Below are 14,549 nucleotides of genomic sequence, written 5' to 3'. Positions count from 1 at the left end.
AAGAGGCGGTAGGTAGCGGTCTCATGGGGTCGATCTCCGATCTCCGAGTTGCTGACGTCTTGACAATAGCCAATAGCCAAACAGACCCCGTGCTAAGCTGGACGGTTGGGCTCTGCCATGCCACGCCAGGATGTAGATGGCCGGTACACCGCCCGGGGGCTGCCGTCAACAGCTCCTGCGGCTGAGCTGTGCTGCATTCGTGCAACAAATACTGAATCGATACAGCCACATTAGCCACCTTGGACTGGGTCCTGACGTTCTGTGCAACTTGGCATTGCTTCACTCAAGCGTGGCTAGGTCAACAGCGCTGCACGACAAACGGTGTTGTTGTGCACAGCTGCAGTGTACATGGCAACCATCGGCCAAGGCTGGATGATGCCAATGTGTCCCCCCATATGCCCAGCCAAGGGGCTGAACCTGCTGTCCTCGAGTTGCGACGACGTGCGGATGTTTGCTGCATCCGCAAGCGACTGCACAAGAGCACAGACCTATCCCCCTTCCACGCTACCTGATTACCTCTCACATGCGGGCGGTGCACAGCACGACCCCGCTGAGCAATGCAACCATTCAGCACTGCTCCGTTGAGCCGCCTGTCACCCACTTGGCTGGCTATCCTCCCGGGACATATCCAGACAACGAGATCTGTCCTGGATGCGAAGGAGACTTGTCGGCCGCCTTTCCTAAACCCCAGACTCTCAAAATTGACCCATGTTCGAGGAATCGATTAATCCAGCAGCACATCATGCGCTGCGTGGGCTTTCGTAAGGTCGAGGAGGACCTTACAGAGCCTCTGGATCACTTCCCGGAGGCACCCTCATCGGCTGCATCTCCTTTCAAGGATAGTAATGCCAGCATGATGGTCGACATTGGTGGCGTCGGGGCAGTGAGTTTGAATGCTGTGCGCAAGGTGGTGGCTCGCGCATCTCGAAGAAGTACACCTGTTGTGGCATCACCTTCTGCAGCCAGGGCTCTGCGCTTGCAGAGCACTTCCTCGTTGAACACGGCTACTGGCTGGACGCAGATCTCTCGACAGCGCACAAGCTCTTCAAGATCGGTGATACCCGTGGTGCTGTCGAAGCACTTGAGGGTGCGGCCTACTCTTGGTTCAAGAGCGAGTGGATTACGGACCTGGTCCGTTATGTCACAGCTCTCGCCGAGGAGCATGAGGCTTGTTGGGGCACTCACCGCCTTCCTCACCGACATGGATCACGCACCAACCTCCCTGTGCCCCAATGGATGACGGATAATTGCATGCCAAGCGACCTCAGCTACATCGGCAAGACTTTCAAGTTCACTGGTCCCACTCGAACACCCTGCTGCTTCATGTGCGTCAAGTCACCGCACCTTCCAGGTCTACTCGCATGAGGAACCCGGCCATCTACGGTGACAAGACCATGCACACTCGCTCGCACTTGATTGCAGAATTCACAACTGCATACAAGGTGTTGGAGAACGAGCCTTCACCCAGGAGCAAGAGGCAGTCTTGTTTTATCAAGGACGACTTTACCACTGTCTGCCCCGACACAGTGTGCGCCAGTTACGCTCAGTCGTTCAACTCACTACTCGGAAAGGCGGAGGCTGGGGAGTGGTTGAGCACAAAGGTGTCCGTACACCGGATGCCGCGTTAGTGCGACAACAGTGAATCGTCACAGCCATGCCAGTCACTTTAGGCTGGGTCGTAATGTTTCGTGCAACTTGGCACTGTTTCAATCAAGGACAGCTAGACTGATAGTGCTGCAAGACAAAGTATGTTACTGTGCATAGCTGCAGGGTACATAGCGGACAGCGCATGGGTCACACGATCGCACGAGCGGAGGGTAACGCGAGGCCGTCGCACGAGTGCTGTATTGACGCCGAGATCAGAGCAGAGCTTCGACACCAACGCCGTTATGTCTTTTGGGCCTTGTCGCCTTGACGACACACTAACGCTGTCAAAGCACCAAAAATCTCTCACCACTGTGAGTCGAACACAGGACCTGCGGATGTACACCTCGTTCGAGGGGCTAGGTATCAGATTACAGTCCGACGCTCTACCAACTGAGCTATGGTGAGGTTGGTGGACGACGGCTTGGCTGGGCGAGCCGCGAACACCTAGCAATCCAGTGCAACCAAGAGTGCATGGCGCATGTTCAAGTGCCAGAATCCTTCGGATTTCGGGCGTGTCCCTTGTATCGGGTCGGTGGATCTGAGAATAAAGCTCAATTCAATCGCGTTGAACTGGCTTCAAGTCCCAATCAAGAGAGGCAGATACAAGATTGCAGTTTGGTTTGACGTGTGTTGGTATTCTGGATGGATATCTGACATGTGCAAGGAATGCGCAATGTGGGAGGGTTGCGTGCGTCAGACATGGATGAGCCGAACAAAGCCCCTGGCTTCGGTCGTGCGTTTCACGGCCCAGAGCTAGAGCGGCAGAGCGGTGCGGGCGCACAGGCCGCAGGACGCCGCATTGGCCGCCACGCGCGTGTCCTAGCGCAGTCCGTAAATGTGCCACTGTACCACTGTACCACTGTACCACTGACCACTGGCTGCTGGGCATGCTGGGACACTGGAAACACTGGAAGACGGATGACGGCGACGGCGGCACTGCCTCTGAATTGGATGACTGGACTCTTCCACTTTCGGCAAGTCCGAGGCTGCATCTCCTGCGTTTCCTTTGCATGTCGGCTTCTGATATCCTGCAATTCCTGATCAGGCACTGTCACTCTTGCTGCTTTGGGACTATTTGGGCCGTCTGGCGTCTGGGTTACAGTAGGGTGACCCCCCCCGCATTCCGCTCCCATCACCGAAATCATCTTGGGTCACAGAGACGCCCACGCTCATGCAGTCGACGCTGATTTTCGAGGACACAAGTTGGCATTGGTGCGCCATTGAATTGATCTGTCTGTGAAGTCTCTTGAGGCTTGACGATTGAACGCAAAAACAGCTGACAGCTGACAGCTGATAGCTGAGCCGAATGGCCAGGGCAAATTCAATGTGACATCTGAAAGAGAGAGAGAGAGAGACGTTCCTGAAAAGCCTGAGTCGTCCTGGACATGTCATTGTAAGAGATGATGCTCGCCGCCATCTTTCAACCTTCCTTCCCCCCGTTCTACTCTTTCCACCCATCCACTCATCCACTCATCCACTCGACCTCCCTCTCACATATATATTATCCCCCTCGTCGCTCCTCCCATCCACTTTCTTTCTTTCTTTCTTTCTTTCCATCCATCAAGATCCCATCCGTAGTCTACCCAGACTCACTAGGGCCTCCCTCCTCACTCCTCTCTCCCCCACACCGCGTCCAACTCCCCTCCCTACTTCCATCCATCCCCACACACACACACAAGGTCCTCTGTAAACATGCCGGCCGTCACGCGCCGGCACACGCCCACCTCCTCGCCCACCCAGGTCGACAACACTCTTCCCAGTGACGACCTCACTGCCGCCGCCCCTACCTACGACCCATCCATCCACGCGTCGTACCCTCTGTCAAGTATCTATCCTCCAGACAAGATTGGATTCCCGTCCTGTCCCCCTCGTGCTCTTGGCTCGTATCGCGACGCATGCGACAGCGACACTGAAACGGATAGTGGCGCTTCCGATGCAGAGATTGATGCAGACCTCAATGCCGTCCCCCAGAGCCTGCTGGCTCAGATTCGGGGCAGACGTATGGACGAAGGAAGCGGCGTCCCGGACGTCAATGCTTGGGTGCGCGCGTGGCGTAGTACGGGCAAGGCCAAGACTCAGGCCGCCCTGGGCATTGGACGCCGTACGCGTAGCAGGGTGAGTTCTCTCGATATTCAGTGCTGGTGTGGTTGCCTATCCGCGAAAGATGAGCTGACATCAGACTGCGTCGGGTCTCAGTCGAGTCGTGAGCCCTACAGAGTCGATTTACGCGATGACGCAACGCATGCAAACACTTGTATGTGTTGCGCCCATTGCATCCGTGTTGACCGCAGAAAGCCACTCTCCTGCGGTCCGAGGACGAAATTGTGGTCTGCGACTCTGATCTCGAGGCCAGTGACTCGCCGCCCGTGTCCGTGCCCTCCAGTCCTCCGCCATCAATCCCCGAGCCCTCGATTCCCGAGGTCTCGAGCCCCCTGCCTTCGAGCCCCATCCCCTCGACCCCCGAGCCCTCGAGCCCAGAGCCCAGCGACGTCGACACCCCCGTGCCCAGGACGCGCCAGGCGCCTTTGTCGTCTCTGGCCCTCATTAGATCAAAGGTCAACAAGCACCGCGCCGAGGCTGTGCGTTCCATCGCCGAGTCCTCGTCCAGGCGCGCCGTCCATGACGCATGGAGAGCGCATGAGAGCGATGTCCAACCCGCAATGGCGATGATTGAGGCCTATATTGATCGACAGGGGCTTAGGCTAGTGCCAAAGACCCCCGAAGCCCCCAGCATCGCTCTGCCTTTGAGTGACAGCCCTGATTCCACCTTTGACGCCAACGCAATCGAGGCTGGTCTCAGCCCGCCTTCGCCCACTCCTCGCTCCTCTTTCCCGCGTATCAGTCATGTCCTTACGTCGTCTGAGCCCACGCCCGATCCCGACCAAGCCACTTCGCCTCTCGCTGTCGACTACGTAGAGGATGCGATACTGGCTGTTCCGCCTGACGACGGATCCTCCTCGGAGGACGGCGACGACGAGTTCTCGTCCTCCGAGGAGGATGTCGGCGCGGAGGGATGGTCTGACGACGAGCAATGGTCCGACGAAGAGCCGACCGCTACCTCGCAGGTGGAGCAGATCAGGCGCCAGGCTCCTAGGCAGTGGGAGCGTCCCATGACGACCGCGCGTGAGCGTTATGCTCACGATCACCCCAGGGCCAACCACGCGGTGGCGACCCGTCGTACTCGGCTGCACCAGATTGGCACCAACGCAGGTCGGTCGTCGACGCCAAGGCCAGCTTCCCCCCGCCCCGGCGCGAGCGCGGCCCCAAGTTTCGACTGGCGTCGACCTCGCCTTCATGTCGTTCGTCGCCCTGTCGTTCTCCGCCCTCCGCGTCGGACTGTGTTCACCGGTAAGCAGGCAAGCAACCGCACGGTCAACACCGCCAAGGATCTCAAGGCGATTTTGAAGTCGAAATCTTCCAAGCTCAGCGACCGCGTTCGCCGGGCGATGATTCAGCGTTACAATCAGAAGCCCGAGAACAAGCCGCGCCCACGCGGTGTGGTAGTCGCCTCGCGCCCTACCACGCCAACATACGAGCGCCAGCGCTCCCGGTCTCCCGAGCCATACATTCTGAACACGGAGCATCTCAGCGCGGACGTGGTGATGCACGACTCCGAGGCCGTTCAGGCAGCTGCTATCGCTAAGCCTTCGCAGCTTGCCGGCCACAAGCGTCGCAGCATGCCTGGGGACGGCAGCACCGTGCGGGATGCGCAGCGCGACATCCTCCGCGCAGAGGAGATCGGTTGGAACCAGCGCTTTCACCGCGACCGCGACGCCCTCCGCCGCGCCAAGTGTGACCCTGCCTTTGTAGAGGAGCGCCGCAGGTTCAACAAGCTGCAGCACTACGCTCTCAAGGCCCCCTCGCTGGCGGCGCAGGCAGCGAGCAACGCGAACGCTTCTGTCGTCAATGCGCTGGAGGACGACGACGTCGAGATGGCAGAGCCCGAGGTCGTCGCGCCTGTGGAGGAAGCTGACGTTGCGGCTGCTGTTGTTGAGGCCGCCGTTGCTGAGGCTGTCGTCGATGACCTCGTTGATCCGGTGACTTCTTCCGCCTTCGTCACCTTCGACCCTTCTGTTCTCCCCAGCTTTATCCGGGACGGCACACCTCTCGCCACATGCCCGGAGGTGGTCGAGGACATTGTTCTCCTGCAGCCTCCCGCTCCCGTAGAGGTTATGGAGGAGATGTCGCAGCCGCCGGCGAGTGAGCCCCGCGACACATTTGCTCCGCGCGCCCGCCGCCTCCGTGCACACGAGCACTTCATGGCCCTTGCGGCCTCCTCGGCTCAGCCTGCGCGCTCGCTTCTCCGGGGCAACCGGAGCGCTGATACCGCGCCAATGGCGGAGACGGCTGGTCCGTCCTTCCGCGTCTCTCCGACCATTGTGTCCGCCCGTCTGGGCTCGCCGACCAATGTGTCCGTCACGATGGAGTCCTCGTCCAACGTGTCCGTCATCATGGACTCGCCAACGGGAGCGTCCACCCCGCTCGAGCCCGCCGATGCCCTGGCCCCGGCCGCCGCAGCGGCCATGCGCTCGCCGCCCCCGCGCTACGAGTTCGACTTCTACCCCATCGTGCGCACGCCTGTACGCCAGCGCCCCGCAGCTCGCCCGGCTCCGCGCCCGCGCTCTGCCTCCGACCCGCCCGATTACACAGGTCCGTACCGCGACATGTCGCCGCCTCCGCCTCCGCCGTACAACTCCATCACGGACTGCGCAACGATCATTGCCGCACGGTTCGAGGACGCGCCGACGCCGCGCACGCACAGCCACTCGCTGAGCGAAGTCGAGGAGGGCGGCGAGGACGAGCGCTATGCCCCCGGCATGTGGCCGGCGCAACGTCGCTCGCCTTCCCCGGACGACGGGGGTGGGCAGGGCAACATTCTCGGCCGCGTGCTCGGCTTCTTCCGCTAGGTGTCTGTGGCAGGAAGTCATGTTTGAGAGTAGTGTCCAGCTTGTCGCAGCATATGGTATGAGTGCTGTGCATTATGCAATATCAATCCCAAACTTGGTTGGTTCGCAGTCCCTGGTATGCCCTCTGAATCTCCAAGTTTTCTCATGAAACGTCAATATTGTCGATTCCCAATCTGCGTGCCATCTTCTCTTAACGTCGCGTGCCTCTTCTCTCATGGCAGCAACCTTGGGATGGCAGCACACACTACACTCGAGCCCCCCACACTGACCAGTCTGAGCCCCTCCCACTTCACAAAGAGATCGTACACACACGCTATGAAGTTAGAACTGCTCACTCCGCGCCCATCCCCCGATATCGCCGGCACCCTCCTGGTCGGCCGCCCAGTCCGCCACATCGAATCCGTCATCATCGTCGTCGACCGCCATCCCGAACCCGCGCAGCCCGCCCTGCTCACTGCCCAGACGCCCGACCGGAGCGCTCATCGTTGGCCGCAGCTGGCGGCGGGGCATGCCGGCGAACGCGCGCGTCGGCACGGGCGGGGGCGGCATGGCGCCAAACAGCTCCGGAACGGAGGTGGGCGCCGTGAAGACGGGGGGGAAGTCATCTGCCGCCGCGGCCATGGGACGCGCGGCCTGAGCATTGGGGGGCGGCAGCGCATGGTTGACGGCGTCGGGCTCGTCTTCCTCCGTGTCCGAGCCTGCATCTGCGTCTGCGCCGCCACGCTTGTGGCCCCGCCGCCGCTCGAGGACCGCCTCGCCGTCAGGGTTGAAGCGGATGCGCGCGTCGAGCTCGGCAGCGCGCGTGCGGGGAGAGAGCGAGAGCGCGTTCGTCGATGTCGATGAGTAGGGCTGGAGTTCGCGGAGACGGAGGTCGTCCTTCACAATGAGGCGGGCTTGAGCCTGCGCGTCGCGGTCGCTCAGGAATATGCCGGAGGAGGAAGGCAGGATGGGGAGGGACTGGGTGGGCTGGAATGAACGGCCTTGGGATACCACTGGGCGTTAGCACGCCGGTCAAGGTAAGAGAAGAGGAAGACATGCGCCTCTCAAAGACCGCGTTTAGAAGGGAAGGAAGAATGGTACTATCGCGGTGACGGGCGCTGAGGACACATTGCGCCGAGCCCCGTCATGGTCATCAAGGCGTAGGTGACGCATCGTCCTTCACCGGACGGCTGATCCGCCTGGACAACTGCACAAGGCTTACTCACTCATGCGATTCCGCCGCCCGACGTTCTGCAGGGCAGCCTGCACGTCATCGGGAATGCCATGGCGCTGGCCGTAAATGTCGGCGGTGGTGGGCTCGGCGGCGGCGCGGGCGTGCGCATCGCGCAGCTGACGCTTCTGGTCTGGGAGATCGGACATGGCCAAGGATGTCGTGATACTGGCGGAATGCGGTTGTGGGCGGGAGGAAGGCGGAACTGGAGAACGGTGAAAGAACGCGTCGACGCGTCGCGGCACACTAGAATAAGAGTACACTGGGAAGCGAGGCGCGTCGCAGGACTAGACGCAGATGCAAGTTGAAGAGGATAAAAAGTCCGAGGTCGTCGGTGCAGATGGAGACGGGAAGAGAGTTTGGGATAGAGTTATGAGGAGGCCGAGGAGGAGCGAGTTGAGGAAGGGAACAAGACAAACGAGGCGCGTCTCCCACCTTCCGAAAGGAGTCACCTCCACTTCTCCCACTGTGCCACATGGCACTCACGTGACATGTCAACGCCATGGCGTCGTTGGATGTGTCACCCTACAACCACAAGCACGCAGCCGTTGTCTCTCTTCTTCCCACTCTCCCACTCCGCGTCGTGCAGCCAGAGCACGATCGCGGCGTGCATCTCCACCACCTCCTCCGACATCGCACACATCGCTCCGCCCGCTCCTCACTCCGGCGCATCTGCACCAACCACTTCCTGCGTCCCAGCGATCCAGCGATCCTGCCATCTGATCGCAACACCCCCTCCTCGACCTCCTCCCCTCGCGCCCCTCCCTGACTACCACCACCCCGGCCGCGCCACCGCACCAGCAATCGTCTCCTTCGCTTTCCAATCCCCCCCCCCCCGCGGCCTCTCATCTCCACCATCAATCCCATCGCTCTCATCTCTCAGCCTCATTTTGCCCTTATCTCAGCCTCCTCCGCCGTCCGCTCGCTCGCAGTCTCGCGACAGACACTCGAGTGCACACACTAGACAATCTAGACGCTTCGTTCCACCGAACACCCCCCCCCCCCCCTCTCCCTCCTCACCGGCCACCACCTCCCTCGGGTCTTCCCCCTCTCCGCACCTGGCAACTCAGTCTTCGTCCTCGCATCCGCAAGCCTTAACGCTCTACTCTCTACCCCGCGTTAGCACCATGCCTGCCGCAGCGCTGTCTGAGATGGCCCCTCCCGCCCCCGCCCCCACATCAGGGTCATCAACCCTCGCCCCCACACCTGCCTTGTCTCATCGTGACACCCCAACGCCTGGCATTACCACACCAGCGACCCCAGTCACTCCTCCAGATGAAATTTGCACGCGCGAACACGCATTCTACGCCTTTGATGTGCTCACAGCGCACTATGAGCGGCGCGAGGCCGCACCTCCACCATTCCCAAATGGGAAAGACAAGTAGTGAGTCCACGCTGGCCAGCTCGGCGAAAGCTGACTCCAGCGCCCTCTTCGTCACTTGGAATACCCTCAAGCCCCGTAAAGCACTTCGCGGCTGTATAGGCAACTTCACGCCGATGCGCCTTGACAAGGGCTTGGCAGAGTATGCCCTCGTCGCGGCGCTCGAGGACCACCGCTTCTCTCCAATCCGCGCGGCGGAGCTGCCTGCCCTCGGCTGCGGCGTGAGCCTCCTTACGCCCTTCACGCCCGTCGCCACGCCGCTGTCGTGGGAGCTCGGCACGCACGGCATCCACATCACCTTCCCACACCCCACATCCGGTCGCAACCTGTCCGCGACGTACCTGCCGGACGTGGCGCCCGAGCAGGGCTGGAGCAAGGAGCAGGCCGTGATGTCGCTCATCCAGAAGGCCGGGTGGCGCGGGCGCGTCGCCGTCGGCGATAAGCTGTGGAACAGCATCAGCACGAAGGTGTACGGTAGTGAGAAGGTCGCCGTCTCGTACGACGAGTACGTCGCGTGGAAGAAGGGCGGTGTCGGGGCACAGCCGCCCGAGAACAAGAAGGGCGCCGATCGTGGCGCGCTCGCGTAGGTATCCCCCGTTTCTTACTCTGCGCTCTGCGCTCACGCACTAGCGTGCTGTCCCGCCTCGTGCGCGGGTAGGCTTCTGGCAAGCCGAACGTTGTACCTAGCCCTGTCTTGTTATGAATACGTGCATGTAGGTATACTGTGCTATGTCGCGTTCCTGAATGGTGGGTGGTTAGTAATGGGCGACGGTCAGCGAAGCAGTCAGTCACCGGAAGCACCCGCACGAGCATGGGCGACGCTACACATGACATGAATCTGCGAATGAACAATGCGAACCGACACTGACTGGATCCTCAACCGCCATCGCCTCTCCAGCACACTAGTCACGATCCGAACCAGAAGAGTAGCGCCTCCGACGGGGCGGTGTGTCCGACTCGTCGCGCCGCCGAGGTGGAGGTGACGGCGAACGCGAGTCGGCACGGCGGGGTGTTGGCGAGCGTGAATCGTCGCGACGGCGAAGAGGAGGAGAGAGCGAGTCGTTGCGACGGCGTGGGGGAGGAGAGCGGGATTCGTCGCGTGAGTCTGCGCGACGGGGTGGGGAGCGCGAGTCGTCGCGCTCGTCACGGCGAGGAGGTTTGCGCGAGTTGTCACGAGAGTCACGACGACGAGGTGGCGTGCGCGAGTCGTCACGAGCCGCCCGGCGGGGCGAGGCGTCGCGGCGGGAAGGCGGCGAGTCGTCATCCGAGTCGGCGCGCCTGCGGCGCACAGGCGAGCGCGAGCGCGAGCGGTCTTCCTCGCGACGGCGCTTCTTCTCCGCGTCCCGGCGAGCATAGTACTCCTCGCGGCGGCGGAGGCGCTCCTTCTTCTCGAACTCCTTCTTGCGCCTTGCCTCGGCGCGCTCGCGCTCACGCGCCTCCTCGATCCGCGCCTCCTCGCGCGCGCGCTTCTCGGCGATGCGCTCAGCGCGCTCCTCCTCCGTTTCGCGGTGGAACGCCTTGCCTTCCTCGTAGTCCGCGCGGATATTGAGTGCACGCTTCAGGCGGCCCATCTCGGCCTCTTTTGCCGCCGCGACCGAGTGCGAGTCCGTCGCGCGCCGGCCCGTGATCGGCGCGCCGGCGGCCTGCAGCTTGGCCCGCAGGGCGGATACCTGCTCCTCAATTTCGTCCTCGTCAACACTGAAGTCAGCGCCACTCAAGATGCTCTCGACGTCCATGCCCGTCCCAGGAACGTTGTCTCAGTCTCGCCGTTCCGGCGGCGTGCACCGCGAGAGTTCGCGGCGGCCGAATTATCCACACTCACTCATCGTCCTCGAGCTTGTCCCGCAGCTCAAGACACTTGATCTCGATCTGGCGCTTGCGCTCGTGTTCGAGAATGCCTGCGTCAGGCGCGCGGTGGACGGGCGGCTTGGCGATCTCGTTCAAGTAGTCCTCGTAGTTCTTGTATCCTGCCGCGGCGCCGCCTGGCGGGCCCTGCCGGATCTGCAGCGCCGACGCATTGCGCTGAATGAAACCATTGGTGCCACTGGCGTTAGCGCGCGCCACTTCAGAGGAAGGTGGGATACCGCGACTAATCATGCCCGCCACTCGCGGCAACTAGTCGGCGCGCTGCGTTTGGAGACCGTCGATCGTACAACCCCCAGCGCACTCACCTCCCGCGGGCCGTCGACAAGCCGATGTTATTGTAGCTCATGGTGTGATGGAGGATCACAACAGTCGCGGCGACTTCAAGGGGTGGGTGGCGGCGGAAATTCGGTGTTAGGGTGCGGTGGCAAACGTCTGAATTTCAGAGTGGAGGTGGGCCATCCCTCGTCCGCTCCTCATACCTCGCTGATATGTCCAGCGACGTCTCGACCTCGCGCGCGTGCTCGGCGTCGGGCTCGACGTCCCCGTCGCCGTCGCAGGCGAGCGACGGAAACGACAAGATTACCGAGTATGCGCCCAGCCCATCCCTCCTCGCAGCCTACGACAGTCTTATGGCCTCCGCCCTCCCCGCCCTCTCCCTCCCTCTTCCCCCTCCCATCTCCGTCCCCTCGCCCTCCCCGCCCCCAGCTGAAGATCCGGACAGGCCACTGTCCAAAGCCGAGCGGCAGAACGCGAAGAAGAAGCGGCGGAAAGAGCGCGAGCGCGCACTCAAAGCCGCCGCGGCGGCCGCAAAGGGCGAGGCACCGGCCCACGCCGCCCCCGCCGAGGCGGAGGCAGTCCGTACGTCGCCTACCCACCGAATCTGACAACAGCGTTCCGGCTGCTCGGCGCGGTGGCCCCGATCTCGCTCTCGACGGTCGAGAGCTACGAGCTCACGCCGAACCCGCGCGTGCGTCCCTTGCCGCCCGCCGTCGTGCAGCGGATTCGGCGGATCGCTGCAGAATCGGCTGTGACGGCGCCCGATCCACCTCCCGTTTTGAATAAAGAGCCTGAGGTAGGGGTCTGGCGCGCGGAGCGCGCGCCGCCCGTTTTTCTGGCGTACGCCGCGCCGGTGGAGCACAAATGCGTTGCTGTGCCTGCGCTCAGGTTGTGTAGGGAGATCGAGGTGGATGAGAAGGAGAGGGAGAAGGAGGAGCGGCGAGTGGCGCGGCGCGCGAAGCGCCGTAGAGCGTTTCCGCCCGCGCAGTATTGGACGCCGCCGGAGGGCGTCGTCACGAGAGGGTATGGGTATGGGTACGGTTTGTAGCATATGTAGCATAGGATCCTCTTCGCATGGTGTGGGCGCGGTTGATGGCGCGGTTGCGGGAGCCTGCGTTTCATTCTACACCGTACGGGTTAGCGCTTCGAAGGTCAGTGCTCGGACTCAGCGGAGGTTCCACATTCTGACCGGACAATGGCCTCGTGGCGTGGGTATCTCTAGGTCTCCGCGGCAGGCAAGTGCACCGAGCTCTGGAACAACGCGATCTCGCTCTCGGACACGAACAACCACAGCCGCATCAGGGTCGTCGCCGAGTCATTGCCGATCGCGCCGCCGCCAATCACATCCAGCGGACGTCATAACGGACCGGGGCGGCGTCCTCGGCCCTGTATCGAGGGCTGTCAGACGTCATTGACGCCGGTCTGCATGCTGTCCGCTCCGTGCTCCGTCCGTCATTGTTGCCATCGAAGGCGGTGGAAGGATGGCAGTCATCAGTTCGTGATCTTCGTGAGCTTCTCCGACGCCTCCCCCGTTCTATGTCATGACTGCATATCTCGATTGTTGACTGCTGGACTGCGGGCTCGCCGGCCCCTCGTTCTCATAGCGCTTAGCGGCGCTGGGTGCCGGGATGGTTGTCGCCGGCGCCGCCGCGCGACGTGTTAAAGTCTGAGCGCTCGGATGCCTTGAACGTCTGCTTCTGTTCGCGGCCGTGCTGGAGGATGATCTGGATGGCAGCCCTGGTCGTCAGCGTGTACCGACCTCTGCTGGTCCGAGCGCACTCACTCGACAGACTTGTCCTTGACCTTCTTGTCGTCGCTGAAGAAGGCGGTCTCGAGGTCCTGCTTCGAAATGGGCTGGAGAACGCCGGTCACACCACCAGTGATACTCTTGTACTGCGTGTCAGCGGGAAGGATAAAGGAGGGTGGAGGGATCGCCACTATGACGGAGACGAGGACAGGGGAGTCGCTGGGTACTCACGACAGCAAAGTTACCAATGAAGCGGGAGAGGGCGATGGACTTGCCTCCCTCCGGCTGGGCGCGCCACTCCTTGAACTCCTTGTCGTCGTCGACGAAGACCATGTACTCGTCGGCGTGCTCGTGGGGACGGTAGATGAGAGTGAGGACCTCGTTAGACATGGTGGGCGGGTTGGGGCTGTAGTGAGGTTTGGTAGAAGTGAAGTTGAGAATCTAGTGATAAGTCTAGTTGGATGTGGAAGATGAAGAGGTCTGCTGACTTGGATCAAGGCTTAAGTAGGAAGAGACGGCGGAGTGGACGTAGACTCGCAGCGCCGTAAGAGCCGGTTATGCGGGCATGTGGCGTCTCCTCCATCACCAAATCACCAATAGCACTGGAGTGCTCTCGACGTACAATGCGCACCACTGACGTCATGACGTCATTTCATTCTTGCAACTTCCATGTGGCCGACCACGTGTAAAAGTTAGGCGTTGAATCGCGTGGAAGATGGGGGATAGGATTGCGAAATATGCCGCAAGCCTGTTCCGCGGAAGCCTAATTGGGCGGTGGCAATTCCACGCAATGAGCTCCCCGCCGGCGTCCGGAAGCAAACCCACGCGAAGGAGATTGCGCCATTCTCCGACATGAGCGGCCCTTCCCACGGTGGATTGCCGATCCGGGCGGGGGCGGATGAGGGCAAGTCAAGTGATAAGGGATGCAGGGGCGTGGCATGGCGGGCACTAATCAGCGAGACTGTTCAAAAATCGTACGAGACAAAAGTGCGTCAGGTTTCGCGACGCCGCAGGAAAGAACAGTCGGCTTGGGCAGGAACAGGTGGTAGGACGTGGGCATCCAGACGCGATCACGCTCTCTCATCTGACACACGGACCGGTCAGGCCCGGCGGACCACACGCGCCACCGAACAGTCACTCTCCCCTGTAGGCCTGTAGCGCTTTCGGTCTCGTCCACGTCCGAGCCGCAAGGTTGCGAGGTTGCAAGCCACTCATAGGTTTAGACACATGGCACGACGATTGTTCATCGGCCCATCCCATGCCCTCGACAGAACGACAGATTCTATGCGGTAGTAGCACTTGAGTGGGGTGACGGTCCGGGAGCGCATCCCTGTCTGCAGGCTGCGTGGCGGCCGCGTGCTGATCGAGATGATACACACAGCCGAGCTGCAACACAAGAGAGTAGTGATGTGCCTTGAGCGGGACGCAGACTGGCGTGAGGGGGCATAGAGGCAACATGAGGAGATCAGCCTCCGGCCTCGGATAGCGCCGCGTGCAGCATGGCCGCGTGTGCGT

At 61.7% G+C, this 14,549-nt stretch overlaps 7 protein-coding genes across 7 annotated transcripts; 4 read left to right on the top strand and 3 right to left on the bottom strand.

The window, feature by feature from the left end:
- Positions 1-742: 742 nt before the first annotated feature.
- On the top strand, positions 743-1,240 carry COLE_04329 (uncharacterized protein; the record flags this gene model as incomplete). The annotated part of the gene is made up of 1 exon (XM_018424040.2): positions 743-1,240. One exon carries the CDS (start codon positions 743-745, stop codon positions 1,238-1,240), a length of 498 nt encoding a protein of 165 aa, XP_018276551.1.
- Positions 1,241-3,339: 2,099 nt separating this feature from the next.
- On the top strand, positions 3,340-6,554 carry COLE_04328 (uncharacterized protein; the record flags this gene model as incomplete). The annotated part of the gene is made up of 3 exons (XM_018424039.2): positions 3,340-3,762; positions 3,827-3,901; positions 3,939-6,554. 3 exons carry the CDS (start codon positions 3,340-3,342, stop codon positions 6,552-6,554), a joined length of 3,114 nt encoding a protein of 1,037 aa, XP_018276550.1.
- Positions 6,555-6,875: 321 nt separating this feature from the next.
- Positions 6,876-7,913, bottom strand: COLE_04327 (uncharacterized protein; the record flags this gene model as incomplete). Its single annotated transcript, XM_018426905.2, has 2 exons — positions 6,876-7,546; positions 7,760-7,913. The coding sequence occupies 2 exons, from the start codon at positions 7,911-7,913 to the stop codon at positions 6,876-6,878; spliced, it is 825 nt and encodes a 274-aa protein (XP_018276549.1).
- A 1,002-nt stretch (positions 7,914-8,915) lies between these two features.
- COLE_04326 (uncharacterized protein) lies at positions 8,916-9,732 on the top strand (the record flags this gene model as incomplete). The annotated part of the gene is made up of 2 exons (XM_018420559.1): positions 8,916-9,148; positions 9,189-9,732. The coding sequence occupies 2 exons, from the start codon at positions 8,916-8,918 to the stop codon at positions 9,730-9,732; spliced, it is 777 nt and encodes a 258-aa protein (XP_018275402.1).
- A 315-nt stretch (positions 9,733-10,047) lies between these two features.
- Positions 10,048-11,357, bottom strand: COLE_04325 (uncharacterized protein; the record flags this gene model as incomplete). The annotated part of the gene is made up of 3 exons (XM_018427025.2): positions 10,048-10,843; positions 10,968-11,189; positions 11,317-11,357. 3 exons carry the CDS (start codon positions 11,355-11,357, stop codon positions 10,048-10,050), a joined length of 1,059 nt encoding a protein of 352 aa, XP_018275401.1.
- A 142-nt stretch (positions 11,358-11,499) lies between these two features.
- On the top strand, positions 11,500-12,335 carry COLE_04324 (uncharacterized protein; the record flags this gene model as incomplete). The annotated part of the gene is made up of 2 exons (XM_018424503.2): positions 11,500-11,869; positions 11,902-12,335. 2 exons carry the CDS (start codon positions 11,500-11,502, stop codon positions 12,333-12,335), a joined length of 804 nt encoding a protein of 267 aa, XP_018275400.1.
- A 559-nt stretch (positions 12,336-12,894) lies between these two features.
- Positions 12,895-13,424, bottom strand: COLE_04323 (uncharacterized protein; the record flags this gene model as incomplete). The annotated part of the gene is made up of 3 exons (XM_018427024.2): positions 12,895-13,024; positions 13,071-13,180; positions 13,266-13,424. 3 exons carry the CDS (start codon positions 13,422-13,424, stop codon positions 12,895-12,897), a joined length of 399 nt encoding a protein of 132 aa, XP_018275399.1.
- Positions 13,425-14,549: the final 1,125 nt, after the last annotated feature.

Source organism: Cutaneotrichosporon oleaginosum (assembly GCF_008065305.1).
Source record: "Cutaneotrichosporon oleaginosum strain ATCC 20508 chromosome Unknown ATCC20508_contig03, whole genome shotgun sequence".
In the NCBI taxonomy this organism is placed as follows: domain Eukaryota; kingdom Fungi; phylum Basidiomycota; class Tremellomycetes; order Trichosporonales; family Trichosporonaceae; genus Cutaneotrichosporon; species Cutaneotrichosporon oleaginosum.
Note: the sequence above shows the minus strand (reverse complement) of the source record. Positions and strands in the feature narration are given on the sequence as shown.